The 22,459-nt window shown below is 44.0% G+C and overlaps 1 protein-coding gene across 1 annotated transcript; it reads left to right on the plus strand.

Moving 5' to 3' along the window:
- The first annotated feature begins 215 nt into the window (after window positions 1-215).
- LOC135374737 (protein zwilch homolog) lies at window positions 216-15,923 on the plus strand. The gene is made up of 16 exons (XM_064607657.1): window positions 216-394; window positions 482-527; window positions 618-707; window positions 816-1,042; window positions 1,249-1,412; window positions 1,502-1,587; window positions 1,660-1,812; window positions 3,269-3,340; window positions 4,496-4,589; window positions 4,649-4,801; window positions 4,866-4,945; window positions 7,168-7,324; window positions 8,232-8,397; window positions 8,475-8,573; window positions 14,256-14,377; window positions 14,842-15,923. Exons 1-16 carry the CDS (start codon window positions 351-353, stop codon window positions 14,913-14,915), a joined length of 1,827 nt encoding a protein of 608 aa, XP_064463727.1. The 5' UTR covers window positions 216-350; the 3' UTR covers window positions 14,916-15,923.
- The last annotated feature ends 6,536 nt before the right edge of the window (window positions 15,924-22,459 follow it).

Here is a 22,459-nt window from a genome sequence, read left to right on the forward strand (position 1 = left end):
AGGACTCCAGGGAAGATTGTTTCTCGCCACTTGCTGTATTCAGACAAAATTAACTTTCGCGAAGGACACAATTTATCATGATATTCATGAAATAATTTCCTTGAAGGGCAGATTAAAATCAAGAAAAACAAAAACGTAACTGGCTACGAGGACAGCTGATGTCCGCAACCGTCCGCATCCGCAACCTTGGATCGGTCTCACAACATTGGCGCAGTTCAAAAATGGCGTGTGGAGAGTGATTGTTGTTGTGAGCGGTAATATTTTAATTATAACTGTCAAAAAGTTGTGTTATCGACGTTGTTGCTTTGTAAGGTTTTTCATTGTACATATAACGAATTTCGTGCACAATCATGATTGGGAGTGGAGACTATTGCGACAGAGAAGCTCTGAAGAGGTAGTACCCGAGACGATTGAAAATATTGAATTTAACACGGTTGATTTACGTGGTATTGTAATGTCGGTTTTCGCAATTTTACTTCAGGATGATGAGTGATTCATGGGATGGAAAAGCTGTCCCCTACTCGAACGTAAGTAAGGTCCTTGCATTAACGAATGCCGATGCGGCGCGCGAACAAGTCATTACTGCTGTCACCATGCATACTGGTTTTGTCTACTAGAAATACGAGATCGAGCAGGCAGTTATGTCAAACCCATTACTGCTGAAGCTAGAGCTACCTGATAAATCCATCCTTGTGCAACGTTGTCAGGTGTGTCCTCCGTCCTTACCAAGAGGCAAATAAAGTTGTTCTTCCATTCTCCTTTACATTTAACTTAACATGTGTACGCGATAACATTGTTACAATTGGACCTTTCAGCAACAGTCAAGGCTAATGTCTAGGTCGAAATCTGAGTCATCGACGTTGTTCATTGACGATGTTTCTGATTCCGAGTGTGAGCTGGAACTCACGGGGTGCCCTCTTGAGTGGCCAATGGAATCGAAAAGCTTTTCACTGATGGAATCGCCACCGTACGAAGACGCCAGCAAAAACTCAGAGTCATCCGTGAGGGATAAGCTGCGTGCTCTTCCTGCCGATGAAGCAAGGTAGTGCATTTGTAGCAACACCTTGTATTGAATTCATGCTTTACGACATACAGCAAAGCAACATGCAAAAATGGCAGTGTGCCTGATTGCAGGTGCTCTGCTTTTTTCTTTGTCACTTTTTCAAGGATATATAAAAAGAACTTGCTTGCAGTGTATCCAGAGGTGCTCACGTTCAAACAATACAGGCTTTAGTACATCTATTCCAGGACAGTACTAAATGCTGTGGTCAGTATGCTTGGTGTGTGCGGATACGCAACCGAAATCGACCCAGTATGGGTGGCTTGTGATGGGACGGACCCTCAATATACTGCATTCCTGGGTTACCACAAAGGAGGCGGAGCCTGCTCCCGAGCTATAGTCACTTGCAGAGGTGTGCCTACCGTTTCTTTACGTGTGCAAGAACGGCCTGCATTTCTTCAATACCAAAGCGAGGACTGCAACATTATGTCCTTTGCACAGGTCCAATTGAAAGCAAAGAAGATCTCCCTACCTATGGCTGCATCCAGAGGAAACACTTCTGGGGATTGTCCCAGTCTCATTCTCACGTGAGTGCCACAGTGCTGCAGATGGGTCAGTTGAGGCAGTGTAAGATTTTTGCTTTAATATTCCTTTCACAGACGACAATGCACGTTCATGCCAAATATGATGTCCTCCAACACTATGACCCGATGATGAGGGTGAGCAGCGAAGAAATAATGATGCTTGAATGCTCATGGAACAAAGCAACGACCCTGCTCCAGCCCCCGCTGGCAGATTCAACTTGTAACCTTGTGAGTACATGTGAATCGTTTAGATACTGTAAAAAAAAGTGGTTGATTTTGCAATCTTAAAATGGAGCAGTGCAAGGCCAAAACAAAATCTGTTTCCAGTTGCGGTGGAACATCCGATCAGTGCGCAACATTTTCTTGCAAGGAATGCAAACATATTTGGCACGTACACAGCAGACGTTTTTTAGCTGCACGTGCACATTCCTGCACATTGTGCCTTCGAGTGTTATCGGGTGTTTCGTTTCTCATCTTGTCTATTAAGACCTTTCCTAATCTTTTTCTTCTTTTTTTTGTGTGTGTATGTGAGGGGGGGGGGGTACCCTACCAGCACTAATCCCCGAAGGCATAAACAGCACCTTGGCCAAATATTGGGCCGACATTGCCAATATCAGTCTAGTATTGGGCCAAGATGTTGTTCTGCTTGGGAGTGCTGACACACATGGGTGTATTGCTGGGAACGTAAGTGAGCCATTCTTACATGTGTTACCTTTGTTCGTCTTCAGTGTCACTTGTGGGTTTCACAGTGACTGGAATTCGGGGAGAAATCGGGTTTAACCCGAATTGGTCGGAGGTCAGTTCGGGGGGGAATAACCGGGCGGAAACGGGTTTAACCCGAAAACGTCGCTCCCTACTTATGACGTAGAGGAATTGCAATACAGTGGCAATGCTATTTCGAACAGTCTTTGAGTAGCATGGCTTTGAGCAGTCTGAAATGCCATTTCTATTCTCCTTTTACAATTTTGTGAATTTGTTTTGCAAGAGCTGGGAATATTTCACTATATAAATTTTATGTAATATTTCGTGTGACTTTAATTCTGCTATGCATATTCTCTGCGGTTGTATCATGGAGCTTATAGGTGTCTGAATGCTGAAAGTCTCAGGCTTTACCAGGATACATATCAAGAAATTGTCTCTACTTCTGTCTGGCTGTGGCCTAAAAAATTGTTGCTAGTCCAGCATCCATGTGTCTTCTACTTCTTTTGTCCTGTTTTTTGCCACTGGTTACCTTTCTCCAATCTACTTCTTGAACACCCACATGCGGTGAAACCCTCCTTTGGTGAACTTGACGTTGACAATCAAGCCTGGATTGTTGAGTTGACAACGAGGGCGGAATGACGAGGTGATGTTCGAATGGGTTTGGAATTGATCTCCAGTACCGTAAATGTTGCCAAAGTTTGCTAAATGTGTACTAAAATACCAGTTGCGCAATAAATTGCAATCCGTAGTTCAGTTTGACTTTGTCAAACTCATTTGTTGCAAATTAAAATTTTTTAATACTTTCCACTCATTGTTATCGTTATTTTGCGGGACCTTAACCTCGTGGGAAAATAGCTATTTGCAAAAATTACTGCTTTTACAGTACCTATCTTCTGCTCCTTGTGTATGCCTACAATATGCATCACTTTTGATTCATGAATATCGTTCTTGTGAGTGAACGTAACGTGATGCTGTGTTACAGACAATCCAGATTCTGCCAGGAAACGACCGCAGTCCAACGAGATGTATATATAAAGAACTCTCAATCTTAAAGGTGATGTGTCTTCAGTTTTGCAAGGACCTTTGGGAAATTTTTTAGTGAAGTGTACATAGAGCCTTGTGTTTTGGGGATAAACTAAGTAAATCATCACTTCGGGTAAAACCAAAAAAACCCGACAACTAACTTGCAAAAGTACAGGTTCAGGCTCCAATACAGTCGCCGACCGATTTTTCGGACGTGCTCGATTATTCGGACTCGTTCACGGAACGGCCGCGGGTCCCATAGAGTTGATGTATAAGAACGTCCAAAATTTCGGACGCCGTGCAGCGCCGTCGCTCGATGTTTCGGGCTCTGTTTGCTCAACCAGCGAATTTCTCTCTTGGGGTGACGGAAAATATTGGTATCATCCAAAATTCGTATCAAAAGAAATCAACCAAATAAAATATTGAGGCAAAAAAAAAAAAAGGCAATGATTGTTCATTTTCCATTCCTTTGAGTAGAAGAGGTCTGTCGTAACGCTTTTGCGTCTTCGTTTTTGGCCAGTGGCTTGATTCAAAAGGCCCAGCACGTGCTGTCTGCCCGCGGGTCGCGCGACAGCGCTGTAAAGCGAGCTTCACCTAAAACACGCATGCGTTAGGTGAAGCCGACTTGCGGACTTGATGACGACGGTGCCTATGTCACTGTACAGTGATGAGATGTCGCTTCTGGAAATGGAAGCTGATATCAGGAAGAGCTGGAAGCACGTTAGGAAAGCATCGACAAATTTTTCCAGCCTACTAGTGCTTGGTAAAGTTCATATTGAAGTGAAATTCGTTTTTTTGGACTGCTCGATTATTTCGACTTTTGCGCGATCCCCGCCCAGTCCGGAAAATCGGATGGTGATTGTGCAGATACTGGAAAATTATAAGAACTGTGCATTCTGCACAGCCACCTCACATGCTGTGTTCATCTTAAATTCAAGAAGCCCTTTTTATTTTCCACCCGATTTTACGGCACCCGAAATAAAACCTGACTTTCGAAAAACATAAAACCCCAAAACACAAGGGGATGTATTTTTACAATCCAGTTTGAGATTATTCGCCGAACATACTTTCGCTCAAACTCGGAATCCATCTGGTTTCAAACGAATCTTGCCATTTGTTGTATGTTCTGTGCTTCAGAGAAAGATTTGCACGCTCGTGTTCAGCTCCAAACCTCTCCTATTTTCAGAGGCTCGTGGACAGTCTGAAGACGGGAGAAGTTATATGGGCACCCGACATGTCAGGCCCGCCTTTCTTGGAAAAAGTGAAGAACATGCTGAAAGGTCAGCATAAGAGATTCCTCTATGGACATGGCCCTTTCTCATTGTGATGCTCCTGTTAGGAACACGGAAGGGTAGCTTTCGGGGAAAATCGGGAACTCCATTCTTGGACGTTGGGTGGAATTCCTCTGACTTCGACCTCTACATCGAAACAGTGGTGGTGGGGAAGCGGCAAATTGTAGACTTCACTGATGAGATGTGGAACATTCTCTCAGGTATGTGGAATGGCCTAGGAGGATACATAGTGTTGCTCTTATGTTGCATACAATTTTTTTGCAGGCTGCTCGTCATTTCAAGAACTGAAAGATGGGCTTACCCTTGTGTTTCGATCTGTGCAGGCGGGAGAGAGCAGGCCTCTTGTATGTAGTCCGTTTGTTGTCACAATGAAATGGACAGTCTTTCTTAAAGGAGTACAGTGGTCCGTCCTAAAAATTTTCAGATTAAGATGTCTGATGAAAGTGTGTGTGTCATTTTACGTGTCATTTTACTGAATGGCGCTAAAGGTTTTGATGTGTGCAATTTGTTTCTCAGAAAAAAACTCTCATAAACACGGCTCCGCGCCTTCACCCTTAACTCGCCACTCCGGGTGTTATGAGGAGGAGAAGGTATGATGCCACGTCACCGATGACGTCATAAGGAGAACTCGTTCTGGTTCGCCAGTCGGTGGGTGTCAGCGCCTTGCCCCTTTGCCGCCGTAAACCAGTTTTGCAAGTTCTTCCGGAGAATTAGGGATAGAAGGAGCGGCCGAATCATTACCGAGCGAGGAGAGAGGCTTTTTCAGAACTCCAAACAGCCGAGTAGCAGACGACAGAGGAGTAGCAGACAACATTTCCCTGAACCAATCCACGAGCGTTCTCCTTATAGCGTCAGCGCGAGGTTCCAGGCGGAGCACAGGCTGGTACTGCTCTTCACCGTTGTTTCGCACGGTCGCTTTTTGCGGCATACTTTAAATTCAACTTCTGGGATAATTATGACTCCGTGGTGCAAATTACTTCGCATGGTGCATCTTACTGGCCTACTTAACAGTTTTATGGGAAGAAAACTGGGTGTTAGAAATGACTTCTGTGCTACTTTAAGGGCTCGTTGACACTGTGGTGCATGTCGTTCGTTACATCATCCACGCATTGTATTGCACACCAGAATATTGAGGAAATACTATCCTCCAGCTCTGACTAAGTAAGAGCTAAGTGAGGCCGCCCGCATTGGTTCATGTAAGCATGTGACTTCTCTTTCTCAGCCTCACCGGCAGGGATGCCTATCGTGATGTCGGTGGTTCAGTGCTCATGTTGCCGATTTTCTATGGGTCTATTGCCCCCTTTGCTGTAAAACTTTGAACGCAAATTGGCATCAGTGCGCATAACCACCTTTAATATTCATCCTTTTCTGAGTTGGGACTAAGGCCCCGGTCTTTCTCCTGTGGCAAATCTCAAATCGTGAGGCAGGGAATAAGAAATTATGCAATTTTCCGAGTACAAGTGCTCCGCTCATTGCTGGTAGCCAAGGCTGTGCTGAAGACTCTGAGGTGATGGGCTGGAATCCTACCGTCGACTGTGCTGTATAAAGCTTTCCTCGGGTTTTCTGGCAGACTTTACAGACAGATGTCGGCATAGTTTCCCCTGAAGTCGTCCCAGGACGCACACTGACCCCCCCCCTCCACCCCCACTCCTTCCTGCTGTCCTCTCTACATTTGTCCACGTCCGCATGCTGCTCGTAGCCACGGTCTCTTCACGGCGCTAACAAGGAATAAAAAAAAAAGAAAGTGACAGACAGACATCGTGACAGAAACTACCATGTATAGCTTGGGACAAAAGCTTACGGAACACCGGGACGTTGCATTTCTCCATTTGAGTGAACGCCTAGTGGAAAATGGGAGCAGACACACACACTGAGGGATGGATAGAGAAGCCGTACACCCATTTCTTATTCGATCTCTTCCCGATACCCAGCAGGGGGCCGCTCCGATGAAGTATTACGCCAGTGCCGTGTTCCGTAAACTTTTGTCCCAAGCCGTACAATGCGAACAACCGCATAACGTGCAGGAGGGGGGGCCCGTAGGCCAAGCTCCGTCATATAACATGCATGTTATGTGTAGGGTTGCCACCAGGCCGGTTATTTGCTTCCTCTGCCGGTAGGAAGGTGATACCGGCAGCCTTTTGCCGGTATTTGTGGCTCAAGACCTTTCATAAGGGCTTTTACGGGGTTTTTCCTTCAACATTCCACTACAGCTTGAATAAATCAACATAGACCAAACACCGCAGTCACCAGTGGTTTTCTTAGTTATTTATTATTATTATTATTCATTGTTATTATTATTGTCATTGTTATTCATTACGTCTTGTGTTCGGAGGGTACAAGAGCAGTGGTTGTGCAAAGCTGTTGGTGGTTGTGTCGAGCCAGCTAGAACGTTCCTCACCCACTTTCCCTTTCCTCCTTTCCCTCTGTTCCACCTCCTCTCCCACAGCCGGTATTTTTCACTCCGAAAGGTGGCAACCCTAGTTACGTGCCAGTCATTACGGTATATGAAGTTGTTTTGCATCGCGCATGTTTCAAAATGTCAAATTTCTTTTGGGACAAAATTTAGATAGTCCACAAGAACCAGACTACGGTGGGAAACATCCTGCGGGATATGAGCCAGCAGTTACGTCCAGAACCAGCCATGATGGGCATCACACCACTGCGTATGCTGGCTGAGCTGGGGTTACAGAAACTACAAAGAGACTACCTCAACATCTTCGTTGGTTAGTAGCACGCATGGGATGTCCTTTAATTCCAGGTGTGCGCGCTTGCCAAGCACGTTCAACATGCTGCTGCATATAATTAGACCCTGAAGTTTTCGGGTTTTATATTTTTCCAAACTCGGGGGGTAGAAATCGAGTCAATAAATTGATGTTGAAAATTCGTGCAAATTCGGGCAGAAAAATTACCATCCAACTGAGTTCGGGGAGAAATCGGGGCATTATTGTAGAATAAACGTTCACTGTACCGTTTATCCAGAGTGCCAGAAGTAATGGGCCAGTCGCATATTTTGTGAGAAACTAGTATGTCGATGCCTTGAGGTGCCTAGCCAGGGTGCAGTTTTGCAGGTAGAAATCGGGTTTAACCCTAGATAGGTGAACCTCAATTCGGGGTGCAAATTCGGGGAAAAATCGGGTTTAACCCTAGAACATCAGGGTCTATGCATATTGTGACAAATTTTTGTTATGATCTGAGGCTTAACGCAAGGTTTATGACCCCCTGTGAAAGACTATGTGAGACCGTGACGGTTGCATTTTCGCGCGTTGCCACTCGGAGGAGTGATTGGCTTATGTATTTTCAATCAAGCAATCATTTTATTTTCATTCATTCGTATAATACGTGCAATTAACGTAGAACTGAAGGAAAACTAGAGGGAAAATCCTGGTTAAAGGATCCTTCATGAAAGGTACCTAAATGTCAATGGAGCACTAGTCAGGAGTTAGGTAACGCTACGAAGTACAATACAAGAAGACAAATAAATAAATAAATAAAGAACAGGACAGATGAATTGAATTCAAGAGACTAATCAACAACTAATCAAACCTGAGAAATTAGGACTAATGGATGATTGAGACATATGAGTGAACGGTGCATTGGCTTGTGCAACGAGCCTCCGACGTCTACATGTAGGTTTGGAGCTGGCAAGCCCAGACCAGCTGAACCCATTCTTTCTGTCCCCCGGGGACCTTGCTGTGGCGGTGGCCGAGCTGTACAAGCTGCAAGCGGTCCTGGACATGGTGATGCTGTGTAAGACCTACTTGCACCTGCCCATTCACTACCTCAGTGGGTACACTAGGTATGCATTTCATTGGTCTTGGGGGGGGGGGGGGGAAGAGAGAAGTGCTACACTTAGAGTGTCGGGTTTTGTTTCAGGGAAGCCCTGAAATATTTCAGCAATGCTGATAGAGGGAACTACATTCACAAGTTCAAGTTTCCGGTAAAGGTGCCTGTTGTCAGGGTGGTGCTTGAAAAGTGAGTAGTGAGATATGTGCTCTGTAGCCACTCGTGCACGCTCGTTAAAACAGTAACTGACAAAATCCGTGATAAGAGATTTAAAGGGACCATAAACAAGAAATAAAATCACCGCGTAGAACTCTGCTTTGTGATGACGCACACAAGCCATTACACCTCTGTTCTTCGTACTCTTCATATTAATCAATTTCAAAGATCGATGGCTATACGATCGCAGTGCCCAGAGACGTCTGCTATGGTAAACAGTGGGTAGGCCGCCCCAGATTGGCAGGCTGGTATCACGTGGTAGCGATGTACCTATGCAGTCGTCGTCCCATTTTTTGGACTCTGCGGGGATCGCGCAAATGTCTGAATAATCGAGCAGTCCGAAAAATCGAATTTCACTTCAGAAGTCAACTTCATTAAGTACTAGTAGGCTGGAAAAAGTTGTTGATGCTGTCTTAACGGGCAGTCTTTCTTTCATCTCTGCCTGATAACATCGGCTTCTACTTCCATCTACACCTACGTTCTACAGCTGTTACTTCCCGAAGTGATATTGTATACGGGCTAAAGCGCCGCAGCCGCCTTCATTAGTTCCGAGTTTGACGAATACGCTGGGGAGACGGCAATTCATTGATATCCCGAACACGTGGAGGGAATGGATCAGGACAACTTCTGGCAACATTAGGCGTCACCATTCCGCAAGTCGGCTTCACCTAACGCCTGCGTGCTTTAGGTGAAGCTCGCTTTACTTCACGGGCGGACAGCACGTGCTCGGCTTCGCGAAGCGCCACGACAGGAATCCTTCACTCAGAGTGTTGGAAAATGAACAGTCACTGCCTATTTTCTTGCCTCAATATTTATATTTGGTTTCTTTGACCTTCGCATTGCGTCATGCGCACGTGGTGGGCTGGCGACTGCTCGGGACGCTTGCGGGCTGGGCAAACCGTGTCCGAAATATCGAGCGATGAGGCTGTGCGGCGTACGAAGTTTTGGACATTGTTATACATTAACTCTATGGAGCCCGTCGCCGTTCCACGAATGCGTCCGAAAAATCGGGGTCTGAAAAATCGGTCGGCGACTATATTAAACCTGTTTGAAGAATGGCAGCAACTCTTGAGCAGCTTAGTTTAAACAGTACTAATGTGCAGAAACATCCTGCGCCCTCTGTTGGCATCTGTCTTTACACATCCTGGATGCACCAACCGTGCATCTCTGACGAGTGGCATTCTTTCGGTTTCACCACACTGCGGAGTGTATGCTGTAGCTAGCTAGTGTAGCTGCATGCTAGTTGAGCTGTTGGTGGATTAGGGAGTCTTCACGTTTTCATTGGTTCAGGAATCTTTGAAAATTCGTTGTTAGAAAAATGCTAAATATAAAACAGAGCTGTTAGATATCTGAAGTAGAAAGACCGCACAAACATGAACATACAGTTCCTATAGGCTAGCCATTCACTTTACAATCCCCTTACGAATGTAAGGAAATTAGTAATGATTTCATACAGGTGATGATATTCAAGCAACTACCAGCCTCTGTATCGTACACATCCTGGCCACAGAAAAAAATTATTGTTGGAGAAATCAGTTATGCAAAGAAAGCAATACGTGCAGAAGGTTCATGGTGCTACAGCCCTACTCTGGAACATGCAAATAAAACAGAAACAGTCAACAGGACCAGCCGTGCATTTGTGATCACTCAAATCGGTCAATAAGGTGTGAACTAATTAACTTAGTAGTAGTAGTGTGCAAATATTGAAATTTATGAAAACCTGCAAAATTACCATTCGAATAACTAACGAAATTTGGAATGTCATGTCATCGGATAAAGGCTTCTAAGAGTAACAGTTGTGTGCTGCTGACCCTTAGAAAAATGCCCCGGGACACGCGCTTCAAAATGACTAATAAGGAATGTGTATTAGTGTATTGGCATAACACAAGGCATACATGCCTATCTGCACATGTACACTCAAATTATTTTTACACCAGCAACATGGCCAAGCGGGTCAAGGCGTCCTGCTCGTCGGTGGTAGCCAAAGTCGGGCTGAAGACTGGGAGGCGATGGGTTCGGATCCTACCACCGGGTGTGGTGTTTTCCCTGGGTTTCCCTATGACTTTCTAGACAAACGTCAGTGCAGTTCCCCCTGAAGTTGGCCCAAGATGCATGCTAAACCCCCTTCCTTCCCCTTCCTGTGTTTCGCTCGCCATCTGTCCGTGTTTGTACGCTGCTTATAGTGACAGTTGCTTCGCAGCGCTAATACGGAACCAAAAATATTTTTTACAGCGATAGCCGTAAAGCCGAGGTATGAAAGGGGGGGAGGGAGATTCTGGAGTCAGCAGAGGAGCGTCTGAGGCACCCAGTAAAGCGCTTCCGCCTGCGCCTCAGGCTCACGTTGGTCAGAGCCATTTACAGTCGCCGACCGATTTTTCGGACATGCTCGATTATTCGGACTTGTTCGCGGAACGGCCGCGGGTCCCATAGAGTTGATGTATAAGAACGTCCAAAATTTCGGACGCCGTGCAGCTCCGTCGCTCGATATTTCGGACTCTGTTTGCCCAACCCTGGGTTGTCTCGCGACGTAAACCCCCAATTACCAATTACTATCATGTTTGCCCAACCTGCGAATTCCTGACTTGGGGTGACGGAAAATATTGGTATCATCCAAAATTCGTATCAAAAGAAATCAACCAACTAAAATATTGATGCAAAAAAATAGGCAGTGATGATTGTTCATTTTCCATTCGTCGGAGTAGAAGAGGTCTACCCAGCACGTGCTATCCGCCCGCGAGTCGCGCGACAACGCTGTAAAGCGAGGTTCACCTAAAGCACGCATGCGTTAGGTGAAGCCGACTTGCGGACTTGATGACGGTGGTGCCTCTGACAGTGTACATTGACGAAATGTCGCTTCGGGAAATAGAAGCTGATGTTATCAGGCAGGGCTGGAAGCGCGTTAGGAAAGCATCGACAAATTTTCCCAGCCTACTAGGGCACAGTAAAGTTTATTTTGAAGCGAAATTCGTTTTTTCGGACTGCTCGATTATTCGGACTTTTGCGCGATCCCCGTCGAGTCCGAAAAATCGGACGGCGACTGTATACGGAGAGTTTGGCCATTCTCAGATCTTTTGCGGCCTCATGGGTGGATCCTATCTTGACATCCGAGTCGTCGTTGCGCCACCCAAAAAGCCTGAATCCGAGCAGAATCCACTTATCAGCCATCTGGTGCACGCCATTTTGGTGCCGTCTGCCAGCTGGTCGACAGCTTTGCTGTCTCACCGAATGTAATCTATAGGAATAACCCGTATATGACCCACAGCCGCCTGTGATAAGGGGGGGGGCTTTGTTGCCAAACTGAAAGAGTTCAAGGACGAAGGGCTTTCGATGGACGATGTACGCACATGTCTTCCAGCCTTCCATCGTAAACAACGATCAGCATCAATATGACGTTGGCAACCGACTGGCGACGGGACAACAATAGAGTATGGCGAGGGAGGTTGCTTAGCCGTGACGTTGCATGACGCCCTCTAAGTTAGGCTCCTCCTAATGGCCAAACTCTCCCTATAAACGGCTTTGACGTTGGTCAGAGCCGTATATTAAAAGGGAGTCTGGCCATTAATGGGTCATGCCTATACCTGAAGCTCCACCCACTTTTTCAGCTTTCCGACCAATGAAGTCTTGAAATATGGGGCGCTATCAATCAGCCTATCCTCACTATTTGCCCCCCTATCCAACATGGGCAGCGCCATTTTGGGTGGCAAGTGTATTGAATGGGATTGAAATGGATACCTCTTGCAATCTGCAAAAGTAGTGGATTGTTGGTGCAAATTTGATGAGCGCCACCTAGGGGGTGTAAGGCATGTCGGGAATTGTCGTCTGCTTCCGTCGTTGTACCACTGCGGGCAGAACCACCTGCTGGGACCCATTCTGTTGTCGGTATGATTTTTAAACAAATCTACATGAATAGTTTGAATATAAGAGGCAAGAATGTTTATATCCATGAAATCCAGCTGTTAAATATAAGATTGTACAGCACAGCGCCGTTTTTGTTATGATTTTGTTGTGATCGCCATGTTCACTAGGCCTAACACAGGCGACAAAACGTATTATTTTCAGTTAGATATCGATGGATGAATATAAGTTGAAACTGATTTCCGAGAAATTTATATTAGGATGTACATTTGCAGCGTAAAATCAGGTTAGTCTGTGAAAATTTTTTGTCGCGAAATCCCCGCTTCATTGTGTTTCTTTTGGCTTTGTCATGGCGACCCCTTGGTAAAAAGCAAACGAATCAGAGGAGCGAAACTGTGATTTACAGGTCGAGCCTCTTTTTGTGACTCCTCCCAATGGCCAGACTCCCTTTTAATATACGGCTCTGACGCCCTCTAAGTTAGGCTCCTCCTAATGGTCAAACTCTCCCTATAAACGGCTCTGACGTTGGTCGGAGCCGTATATTAAAAGGGAGTCTGGCCATTAATGGGTCATGCCTATACCTGAAGCGCCACCCACTTTTTCAGCTTTCTAACCAATGGAATCTCGAAATATGGGGCGCTATCACTCAACTAGAGTTCCCTCTATCCAACATGAGCAGCACCATTTTGGGTGTTTGGGTGGCAAGTGGATTGGATGGGATTGAAATGGATACCTCCCGCAATGTGCAAAACTAGTGGATTTTTGGTGCAAATTTGATGAATGCAACCTAGGGTGGGTAAGACACGTTGGGAATTGTCGTCTGCTTCCGTCATTTACCGCTGCCTACAGAAGCACCTGCTGGGACACATTCTGTCGTCCGTACGATTTTTAAGCAAATCTACACGAATAGTTGGAATAAGAAAGGCAAGAATGTTTATATCCATGAAATCCAGTAATTAAATATAAGATTGTACAGCAAAGTGCCGTTTTTGTTGTGATTTCGCTGTGATCGCTGTGTTCACTAGGCCTAACACCGGCAAAAAACGTATTATTTTCGGTTAGATATCGTTAGAGGATTATCAGTTGAAGCTGATTTCCGAGAAATGTATATGACGATGTACATTTGCAGCGTAAAGCCAGAGTAATCTCTGAAGATTTTTTGTCACGGAATCCCCGCTTGACTGTGTTTGTTTTCGTCGCCATTTTGGGTGGCAGTAAGGTGTCATGGTGGACCCGTTGGTAAAACGCAAACCAATCAGGTGCGCAAAACTGTGATTGACAGGCGGAGCCTCTTTTTGTGACTCCTCCCAGTGGCGAAACTCCCTTTTAATATACGGCTCTGACGTTGGTCAGTGCCATATGTGTACTTCTGAATGTGTACTTCTGTTTCACATCTGACCTCAAGATGACGTGAAATGTACATCTAGGGGCTAGAGGTAAGGGGAGTGCAAGATTTCGCAAAATTTTGTGGTCATAAATGTGTGCCTCCTGCGACATTCGTGAAAATTAAAGGCTCGCGAAATAAAAGGGTTTTACAGAAAGCTGGCAGTATGATATTCAAAAAGATTTGAATATTTGAAAAAGTTGGAATATAAATTTTTGAACATAAATACGAACCAAATATTGGAAATATTCGATGCGTATTCGAAATTTCAAATAGTATTCGTGCACCTATGCTTATTAGCATTAATTAATAATGCATTATTGACTCTGTGATTTTGTTCAGGCATTGTTTACGTGTCCTACTTACATGTGCCGGAGAAAACTCTCGAAATATTTCATGCTGTTTTCCCCTGTTAGCGTATCTCCCATGGAGTGGACGGCTTCGATGAAAAGCCGTCAGGGAAACTATACAGCTCACACTATTACCCACATCAGTACAGTTCCGCCCTTTGATCACCTGATCTCGGAAAAGACGTTTGGTGAGTACTGAGTACTGAGCTGTGTACTAAAAATACTGGTCTGTGCAAAATGCATACAGCGACTGCTGATCTGCAGTCTGTGTAGTGTTTGCTGCATACCTAGCTGGAGCACTGGAACATTGCTTGGCACTGTGACAGCTCCAGTAACGTGACTGATAGAAATGGGGGGGGGGGGGGTTCATGATAATCAAAGTTAAATAAGCGTGAAAGCTCCCTATTGGCTGTGTGATTGAACATCACTTTTGAGAGAGAAAAAAATTGTGGATCCCAGTGAAAGCTTGATATCAAATAGTGAAACTGGAATACATCACGTGTGATGTGCGAGAAATTCATGAGAATAAGAGAGAATAAGAAAATGTGGTGATATCTGTGTAGTCTTGATTGAAATGGGAGCAAATTATCATCTTATTTGGAACACTCTCATTAAAATGAGCTCATGATTCTGATTTATTTATCTCAAGCAGAAGCGGCAAGGCACTCGAGGGAACCAGATTATTATTGCACTATCATCTCCTGCACACAAGACAAGTTGAGATAAGTCCTGCGCACATAAGTTGTGATATCTGTACAGTGATTTACGAGGGAGTGTCCAGGGGAGCATCATTGCGGAAAGTGTCCACGGCAAGCAGTTTTGGCCCTACTTCATGAATGAGTATCCTCAGCAGCGGAAGATTCCACAGTGTTTCGACAACATCTTACACGTGCGACTGATACATAATCATTCTTGACATCTCGCTTGATGGCTGTAGTATATTTGATATTGATTATTGATACAATGAATGGTATTATTTAGCCGTTTCTGAATCCTGTGTGTCCTGCTAGAGTATCGTAATTTAGCTCAAAATTTCATTCAAGATTGCATTGTTATCAATGTCTCCTTTTGGTCTGTCCACTTATCTGTTCAGCTATAAATTTTTGAACTTTCACTTAATTTTTTTGCTTAGGAAATCTACAAGAGAAACAAATTAGTATTTTTCGAAATAGTATGAGCAAACATTCATGCCATCTCACAAACTTAGAAAAGCTATCCATATAGCACTGCACAAAATGCTTACTAGTCCACTAATAAAACGTGTGTAAGACTAAAATAGTTTGTGTAACTGAAATTATAGTTGGTCAAAATTAAATGAGAATTCTTTAGCTGTTTCTGATAGGGTGCTATGCCTACGATGGAATTTGGGCCGATGTGAACCAATTCGTATTTTGTACACATTTGAAAGTTGGAATGATGTTCACAACTTTGCAGCCTAATTCTTCAAGCATTGCATGCCTCTAGTTTTTTTAGCTGTTATGTCTGTATGTGTGTAACTGACTCGATATCTAATTAGTTTTTTTACCTGGTCATGTGTATGCAAATCAGCTGTGTTTCTTAAATATTTGCTAAAATTTCATGAATTGTGCTTGAAATGTATTTTCCTTAATTTTCTTTACCACCTGGTTTGATACTACTTGCTTACTACATTTCTTTACTGTATACAAAACATCAGTTTTTGATGTGGAAGAAGCATTTCGTTGTTTTGGCTCATTACATTTCACTTTTGGCAAACTAGTGTCATACCTAGCTCTAGGTGTAAAAAGACTCATAATAACAGTATTGTCCCACTGTCAGTGGCAGAACTATTGCGGCTGTAGTTTGAATGAAACATTCTCAGAACTATCATGCATCTAGTCAGATGTAGTGTCCTTCCACTCATCTGATATGGCCGCATGTGGATCTCTGCTGTTCTTGTGATAGTGCTGTCAACAAACGTCAGTAACTGTCAACAGTTTCTTGGCCGGACTGCACTTTTAGCTACGCGTAAAATGTGTTTTTTTCTTTTCTGCTGAGCATTGTAGCGACTCACATCGAAAGGGAATAGGCATGGGAAGGAGATCCATCAAAATTTTCTTGGCTTGGAAAGCACAAAAACTGTTTAGGCGTGTTAAATGTTACTGGTAATAAATTTCTGCATGTCATTCTTTCAGTTAATGGAAGCAAAGATATCAAGTAGGAACTGCTATAGTAGGGCTTTCGTGCGCCATCTTTCTTAGTGACATCACTACAAAAACTGTACAATTAGAGCTTGGTATATCTGAACACCTTAGTGACACACTTGTTTTTGCCATACTTATACTATTAAGACAAACACGATCAAGCTTGCAATTCTTCACTTGGTTGCTTAGTTACACATTCCAAAAGTGTCAAGAAACACTGCAGCCTAAAAGCTCTTTCCAGGTCATTTGCACCGGTTCTGAGCACGATGTGTACATTGTCATTGGATCGCTCAGTCCCTGTCCAAGGTCCAGTGGCGTTGTAGGTCCAGTGGAGTCGTAGGTCCATGGAACCGACTTTTAGACATGTATCCCTGTGTTACTGACATATAGAGCGCAGGAGGTGTCATTACCACCTCAAGTCCAGCATGAACATCTAAGTTCTCAACACCTTCTTTCTGTCATTTGCAAATTAGACTCCGTGCCACAGTTTCGTCAGAGGAGGAGAGTTAAAGGGGCAGTAAACAGGGCCCCCAAATATTTCACAAATAATGGTACCCCATGAAAGAACGCAGGTCACAATACCCTAATGCTATACATTTCATTCGGCTCGTGCCAGTTCAGTGACCCACATAAACGCTTTCAAAGATGAGTAACCCGTGCGCCTCTCTCCACCACGCATACGTCGCATGGCTACATATCCTTTTGCCGTCCAATCGGGGGGCCCGAGCTACACGCCCAGGAGGGACGTGACGTTTCAGATTTTCAGATAAACGGGCTTCATTATCAACTGTGAGGTGGAGTGCTCCGTTTGTTTCTGTGGAACTACATTTTGCTTTTCCGTGGTTCCAAAATTCAGCGTCATGACATTTCCAACATCTCCGAGTGGACTAAGCAACACTGGGCGCCTAATTCTGACGTGAACGTCAACAATTGAGCTACTGTCACGTCACGTATTTCGAACCTGGTTACCTCCCAGTCACGACGTGACATGCTAACCACTATAAGCAATATGCTAACCACTGGGTCACACGAGCCGGTGACGCGTTGAAGCCGCAATGGTGGCTCAAACCAAAGTACGGCAGCCCAGTCGTCGGAACCAGTCGAAGATCACGCACCTGAGATTCCAAATCTGTAACGCCGTATATTCATTCGCGCTCGCGGTGTGCTGCGTGCTACTGTGCGGGAAAACGTAGTACGCGTGTGATATTTATATTGAACTCATTTCTTCTCCGGTTTGAGGTTGTAACTGTTTAGATTTTGAACAGAATAAGGCCCACATTCATCTAGTCAATTTCCGCAAGTGAAATAAAATCGTGAAATAAATAGCGCCACATCAAAATGACGTCAAGTTAGAGCGCAGGGTGGAGCTAGAAAGCGAAAGAATGCAGCGAATATTTCATCCGTATGCGAGCGCCTGTTGGATTTGAGCGCTAGTAATTACAAGGAGCTTTTACTGCCTAATAATATACGGCAGAGAAATGCGCACCTTGTATACCTGTTTACGGCCCCTTTAATGTTTCTGTAGCTTGTGATTATGTGTTTTAGGAAGTTTCTCTGCTCAATTACTGTCAAGATAGAGCTAGTATACTTCGCAGTTGCTGATATATCTAGTTGTTCTTCCATTTTGATATAGTATATGCTTAGCTTCTGCTTAATGGTGGCATCTCTTGAGTACATGTCATCAGTCTGTCTCTCTTGCCAGCTGCTACTCGGCTGTTTCAAGCTTGACTGCAATTAGATGGAGGCCGTTGCTTATGGTTTTAGCTATCTAGTAGAAGATATATAGTACTTCGTAGCAGCAGTATAGGGCTAAGTAATATTTTATATTGCCAGTCCTCAGTATCAACTGGAACTAAACATACGTGGATGCAAGCTCTGTTGTCAATTCGATGACTGTGTCCACACCACTGTGTGCAAATGCACATATTTCTGCAAATAGGAAGTTTATTTCCAAATTATCTGATAGCATATCTGCCAGCAGTCTTAACACTTCAAGAGGACATGGCTGTGAATTGTTCACAGAGTCTTCCAATGTGTTACTGTGCTCTCGCATGCAAATTTGGCCATGTTCGTATATTTGGAACAAATTGCAAATGTCGCAGCAGAATTCAGTGCGAAGTCAAGATAGTTTTCCACCGAAAATGAATCGGTCAAGATGAGAAAAGAAGAAATATGTTGGGCCATCTATCGGATATGAATACTCTACCTATATCCATTTTTGCCCAGGTATAAGTCTGAGCTTGACATCTGTGTATGACAGATTGCAGCACAAACATCACATGAGATGGAGACTGCACCAAAAAGCTACCATAGTTGCAAGCGCAGCAAATAATTCCTAATTCTATAAGCAATCGGACGTGTCCAATGCGCTGTCGTGCCATTGGATAAGAAATTGCGATACATTTTGAACATGGGTGACTTCTAAAGCGACCCAGCTGAAGTATGTGTGTGTCATGTGCAAAGCTTCGATGGCAACATGCCATCATTAACCACATCTGTTCCAGCATTAGTTGAGACAGGGAACTGATCACGGAAATATGTATCCGAGCCACTGATATGAGCAAAGGGGCTACCACTTGTTGTATACAAGAGAATCAAGTCATCCCAGTACAAATGTTCACATCATTATAGCTGTGGTATTCCCTCTCCAACTTGCTACGAAACCCCTACTTATTGTGTCCATTGAATGCTGTTGAGAGAAAATGATGGCTACAGTGGAGATCGTAAATACTTCGATAGACTGTTTTTGGGTCGACCGTTATGAGTAACCATGACCGGTATGAGGCTTTGATGGTGGAAATGTCTGTGGGAAAAATCTGACTTAGGTATTTAAAGCAGATGCTGTTTGTGCTCTGGCCTGCTTTGAGCTACCACAGAGAAGCTCAGCCTTTGTGTGTTAGCACAGAAACCTTTTTTTTTCACCTCGTGAGTACGAGCAGATGATCATCTTCGTTATCAGTCCGCTCAGGAAAAGGCAGAGAGTCAAGTGATCATTTTAATGACTGAGCTTTGTGCATGAGGAGTGTGAACATGAACGAATAATCGTAGTATTCGGTCCAGATGATCCACTGCACTGCCCTTGGGAACGGCAAATTACAAATAAATGTAAAGGGCTATGTTGTGCAGTCCATTAAAACACACACGCTGGGCGAGGCTGCATCATACTTGTGGATGCGGACTCTTGCTATCCTGAGCAAGAATTATTTTTGTATGTAAGCTGATCACCTGCTCATGACCACATTTCTAGATGTGGAATTCCCAGTAGACCTCTGCCTCATACTTGTGCTGTGCCTCAAGGTCTGAAGTCACCGCTTGCAGTGGTTGTCGACGTTCCGAGGCATATAGTACTTCAACATAAATCCTGCTTTCATGGGCTCCACTATATAATGTGATTCATGTGCAGTGCCAAGCACAGTTGGTCAACGATTCTGTAATGAAAGCTTACAATGATGAGGAAAGAAAAAGACTGTTATTGTTCTACCATGTGAAGCAGTCTTCTTTGGTTGTTGCCATGCAGCAGGCTCAGGTTTAAATCTTTGCCTGAGTGGACATGCAAGCTGGAAAGGCACAGGGCTTTATGGCTATATGATAAAGGCTGATTTTTCTTTGAGATTTGCTCTGTCATAAACAGTCTGTCAACTATGGTCGCTACTGTGGTCGTCTATAGGTAATCTTTTGGGCACAGCATACAGTATTTACACTTATTTAAGCTAGAATATATAGGATGTCGAACGAGTGGATATCACTTAAATCTTAAAAACAGGTTTTGCTGCATGAAAATTTGAAAGTACGTGGGAAACACTCATAAAGGTTTTGCCACACATTACGGCAGTTTGCATTGGTTTCACACATCAATTGAACTAATTTCTTTAATTAAACTAGAAAAATCGCCAAGTGAAGGTAACATTTTTCTTCAAGAATTTGAAAACTAGTGGCTAAACACTATTCCACGAAGACTTCGGGGGTTTTCACCAAATATCTCGGAAATATTGTACACTACAAAATCTGTCGGTCGTCGAAGCACACTCGCTGTAATTTGGGTTTCCGTAGCAGGCAGTATATGTCACGCCATGTTTTTCTGCGTTTTCAGAAGAAATAAATTGTTCTCTTTCCACACTGTCTCATACTCCTCTCATACAGGTCGTCTTCAATGATCATTGAAACCAATGGCCATTGAACATGCACGTGGCGCCACCTACCGTGTAACATAGAAACTTCTCAAATTGCACTGTATAAGCTGCTCCCTGACAGGTTGAGACATTACACGCTTGGTGGCGCAACGTGCATGTTCAATGGCTGTCGGTTTATGACCATGGAAAAGTGCCCGTGTGACAAGGGGTATCATTCCGTGTCATGCAATGCATCATTATCAGCAAGACCCAGATAATGATACCGATGTCGATACAGACAAGAGGGTTGTTGCCTCTTCTCTTTTTATTTGTATCTTGTAAAGGGTCCTTGGGGCGGAGTGAGCAGTTCCGCAAACGCAAATTTCGGCAAGAGCGCTGTGGCGAGCAAAGGATTTTATGGTCTCGAATTTGCGTAGCAATAACATGAAAAACCTGCGGATTTTTGTGGGAATGGTGCATTGTGGCTAAAGAGTTTTGAATTCTTGAAGAGGAATTTTCTCGGAGAGTTCTCAATTTGCCGGACGGGGCTGGGGCTTGATGACCCCCCCTCTTTCCCACCGCAAATGCTTCAGTTGCAGGGTACTCTCCCCATTTTATGTGCAGAGATCGGGCAGGGCGTCTAGAATTCCACGTTCACTCGCACGAAGCACGCAATTCTTAAGATACCCCTGAGACGTTCGTCTTGCGTGTCCGCTGGGTAGACTTCTGGGGCCTGGCCCCACATAAAAAAATTTCAAGCCCCCCCCCCCCCCCCCCCCCCGCCGCCACCTTACATATAGCACCTAGGGTAAAGTACTTTTCTTCTGGATTGTAATGTGCCAACATTTGAGGTGTCTTCATAGAATATTCTAACGCTAAACGTAATACGTATTGGATGCCACTCTCCACCTGGTTGCACACACTATTTGCTAGCAAGCTCGGATGTATTTGGCCATAGCTTGTGCGTGTTTAGTCCACTTTTGTCCCGTTTCAATCTCTTTCACATCTAGCATAGTCATAGCTAGCTTTCTCTTACAGCCACATTCCAGCTTAGCTATTATAATGCTGCAGATTCCTGCAATATTTTGTCCACTTGCTATCCAACTGTTCTTCCGCCCGTTCTGTGAGAAAAAAGAAAGGAATAGAATAAAGAAATTGGCCAGACAGAAGTTTTGTCTCGCAGTCAGCATTTTCTGTTACTGCTGGAATAACATGGTTAATTACAGGAAAAGCTGTTCCCGATGTTTGACTTTAGCGGAAAAAGACTTGAAGGACAAAGGAACGTTCGTGCACGGTAGCCTAATCAGTATTTATTGAGTGTGAAGAACATGCATTGGTACATACTATTGTATTTCGCAGTTGTGTGTTCATCATCTTATGACTCTTAATATTCCAACATGTACATATGTAAATTGCGTCCTTATTGCTTTTCAATGAGTAAAGGTGTGTACATGAAGTAATGAAGTCGTTCAGTGAGTTTTAATGTATTTCTAACAATGCATGGAAATCTGTTGTTCTCAGTGCTGAGTATAGACAATTAAAATGACAACAACAAAACATGCAACACAGGCACTGATCCATCTGTTACAGGCATGTGTCCTGTGTTGTGTAATTTATTGTCGTTTTTTTAACTGTCTTACCCAACACTGGGGCTTTTTCATGCTTTAACCATGCACCATCCAGCCCAAATTCTCACTCATATTCTAAAAGTTTATGCTTTGTCGTTCATAAGCATCTGAACACTTCGTTCAAATAATGAGGTGCAATAAATGTTAAGCAATAATGTGCAGTCTTGTTGCACAGAATTCTTCATTTGTGTGGATCAAGGATTCTGAGTACATTCTGTCATACTTTCTTCATTAATGTTCCTTATTACTGATGCCAAAGCTGCAGGTTGTATCTTTTAAATATGGTGCATGCAATGAAAACCCTAACAATTATACGAAGTATTGGGTACATTCTTCCTTTTATACTTTCTTTATGAATGTTCCTTATTATT

Source organism: Ornithodoros turicata, unplaced genomic scaffold (assembly GCF_037126465.1).
Source record: "Ornithodoros turicata isolate Travis unplaced genomic scaffold, ASM3712646v1 ctg00000746.1, whole genome shotgun sequence".
NCBI lineage: Eukaryota > Metazoa > Arthropoda > Arachnida > Ixodida > Argasidae > Ornithodoros > Ornithodoros turicata.

Excerpts from the sequence above, each read along its gene's own strand:
- LOC135374737 (XM_064607657.1), top strand. The coding sequence starts at position 351 with ATGATTGGGAGTGGAGACTATTGCGACAGAGAAGCTCTGAAGAG. Across the intron at positions 1,413-1,501 it reads AGCTATAGTCACTTGCAGAG|GTCCAATTGAAAGCAAAGAA; the intron begins GTGTGCCTACCG and ends TCCTTTGCACAG. Across the intron at positions 4,802-4,865 it reads GATGTGGAACATTCTCTCAG|GCTGCTCGTCATTTCAAGAA; the intron begins GTATGTGGAATG and ends ATTTTTTTGCAG.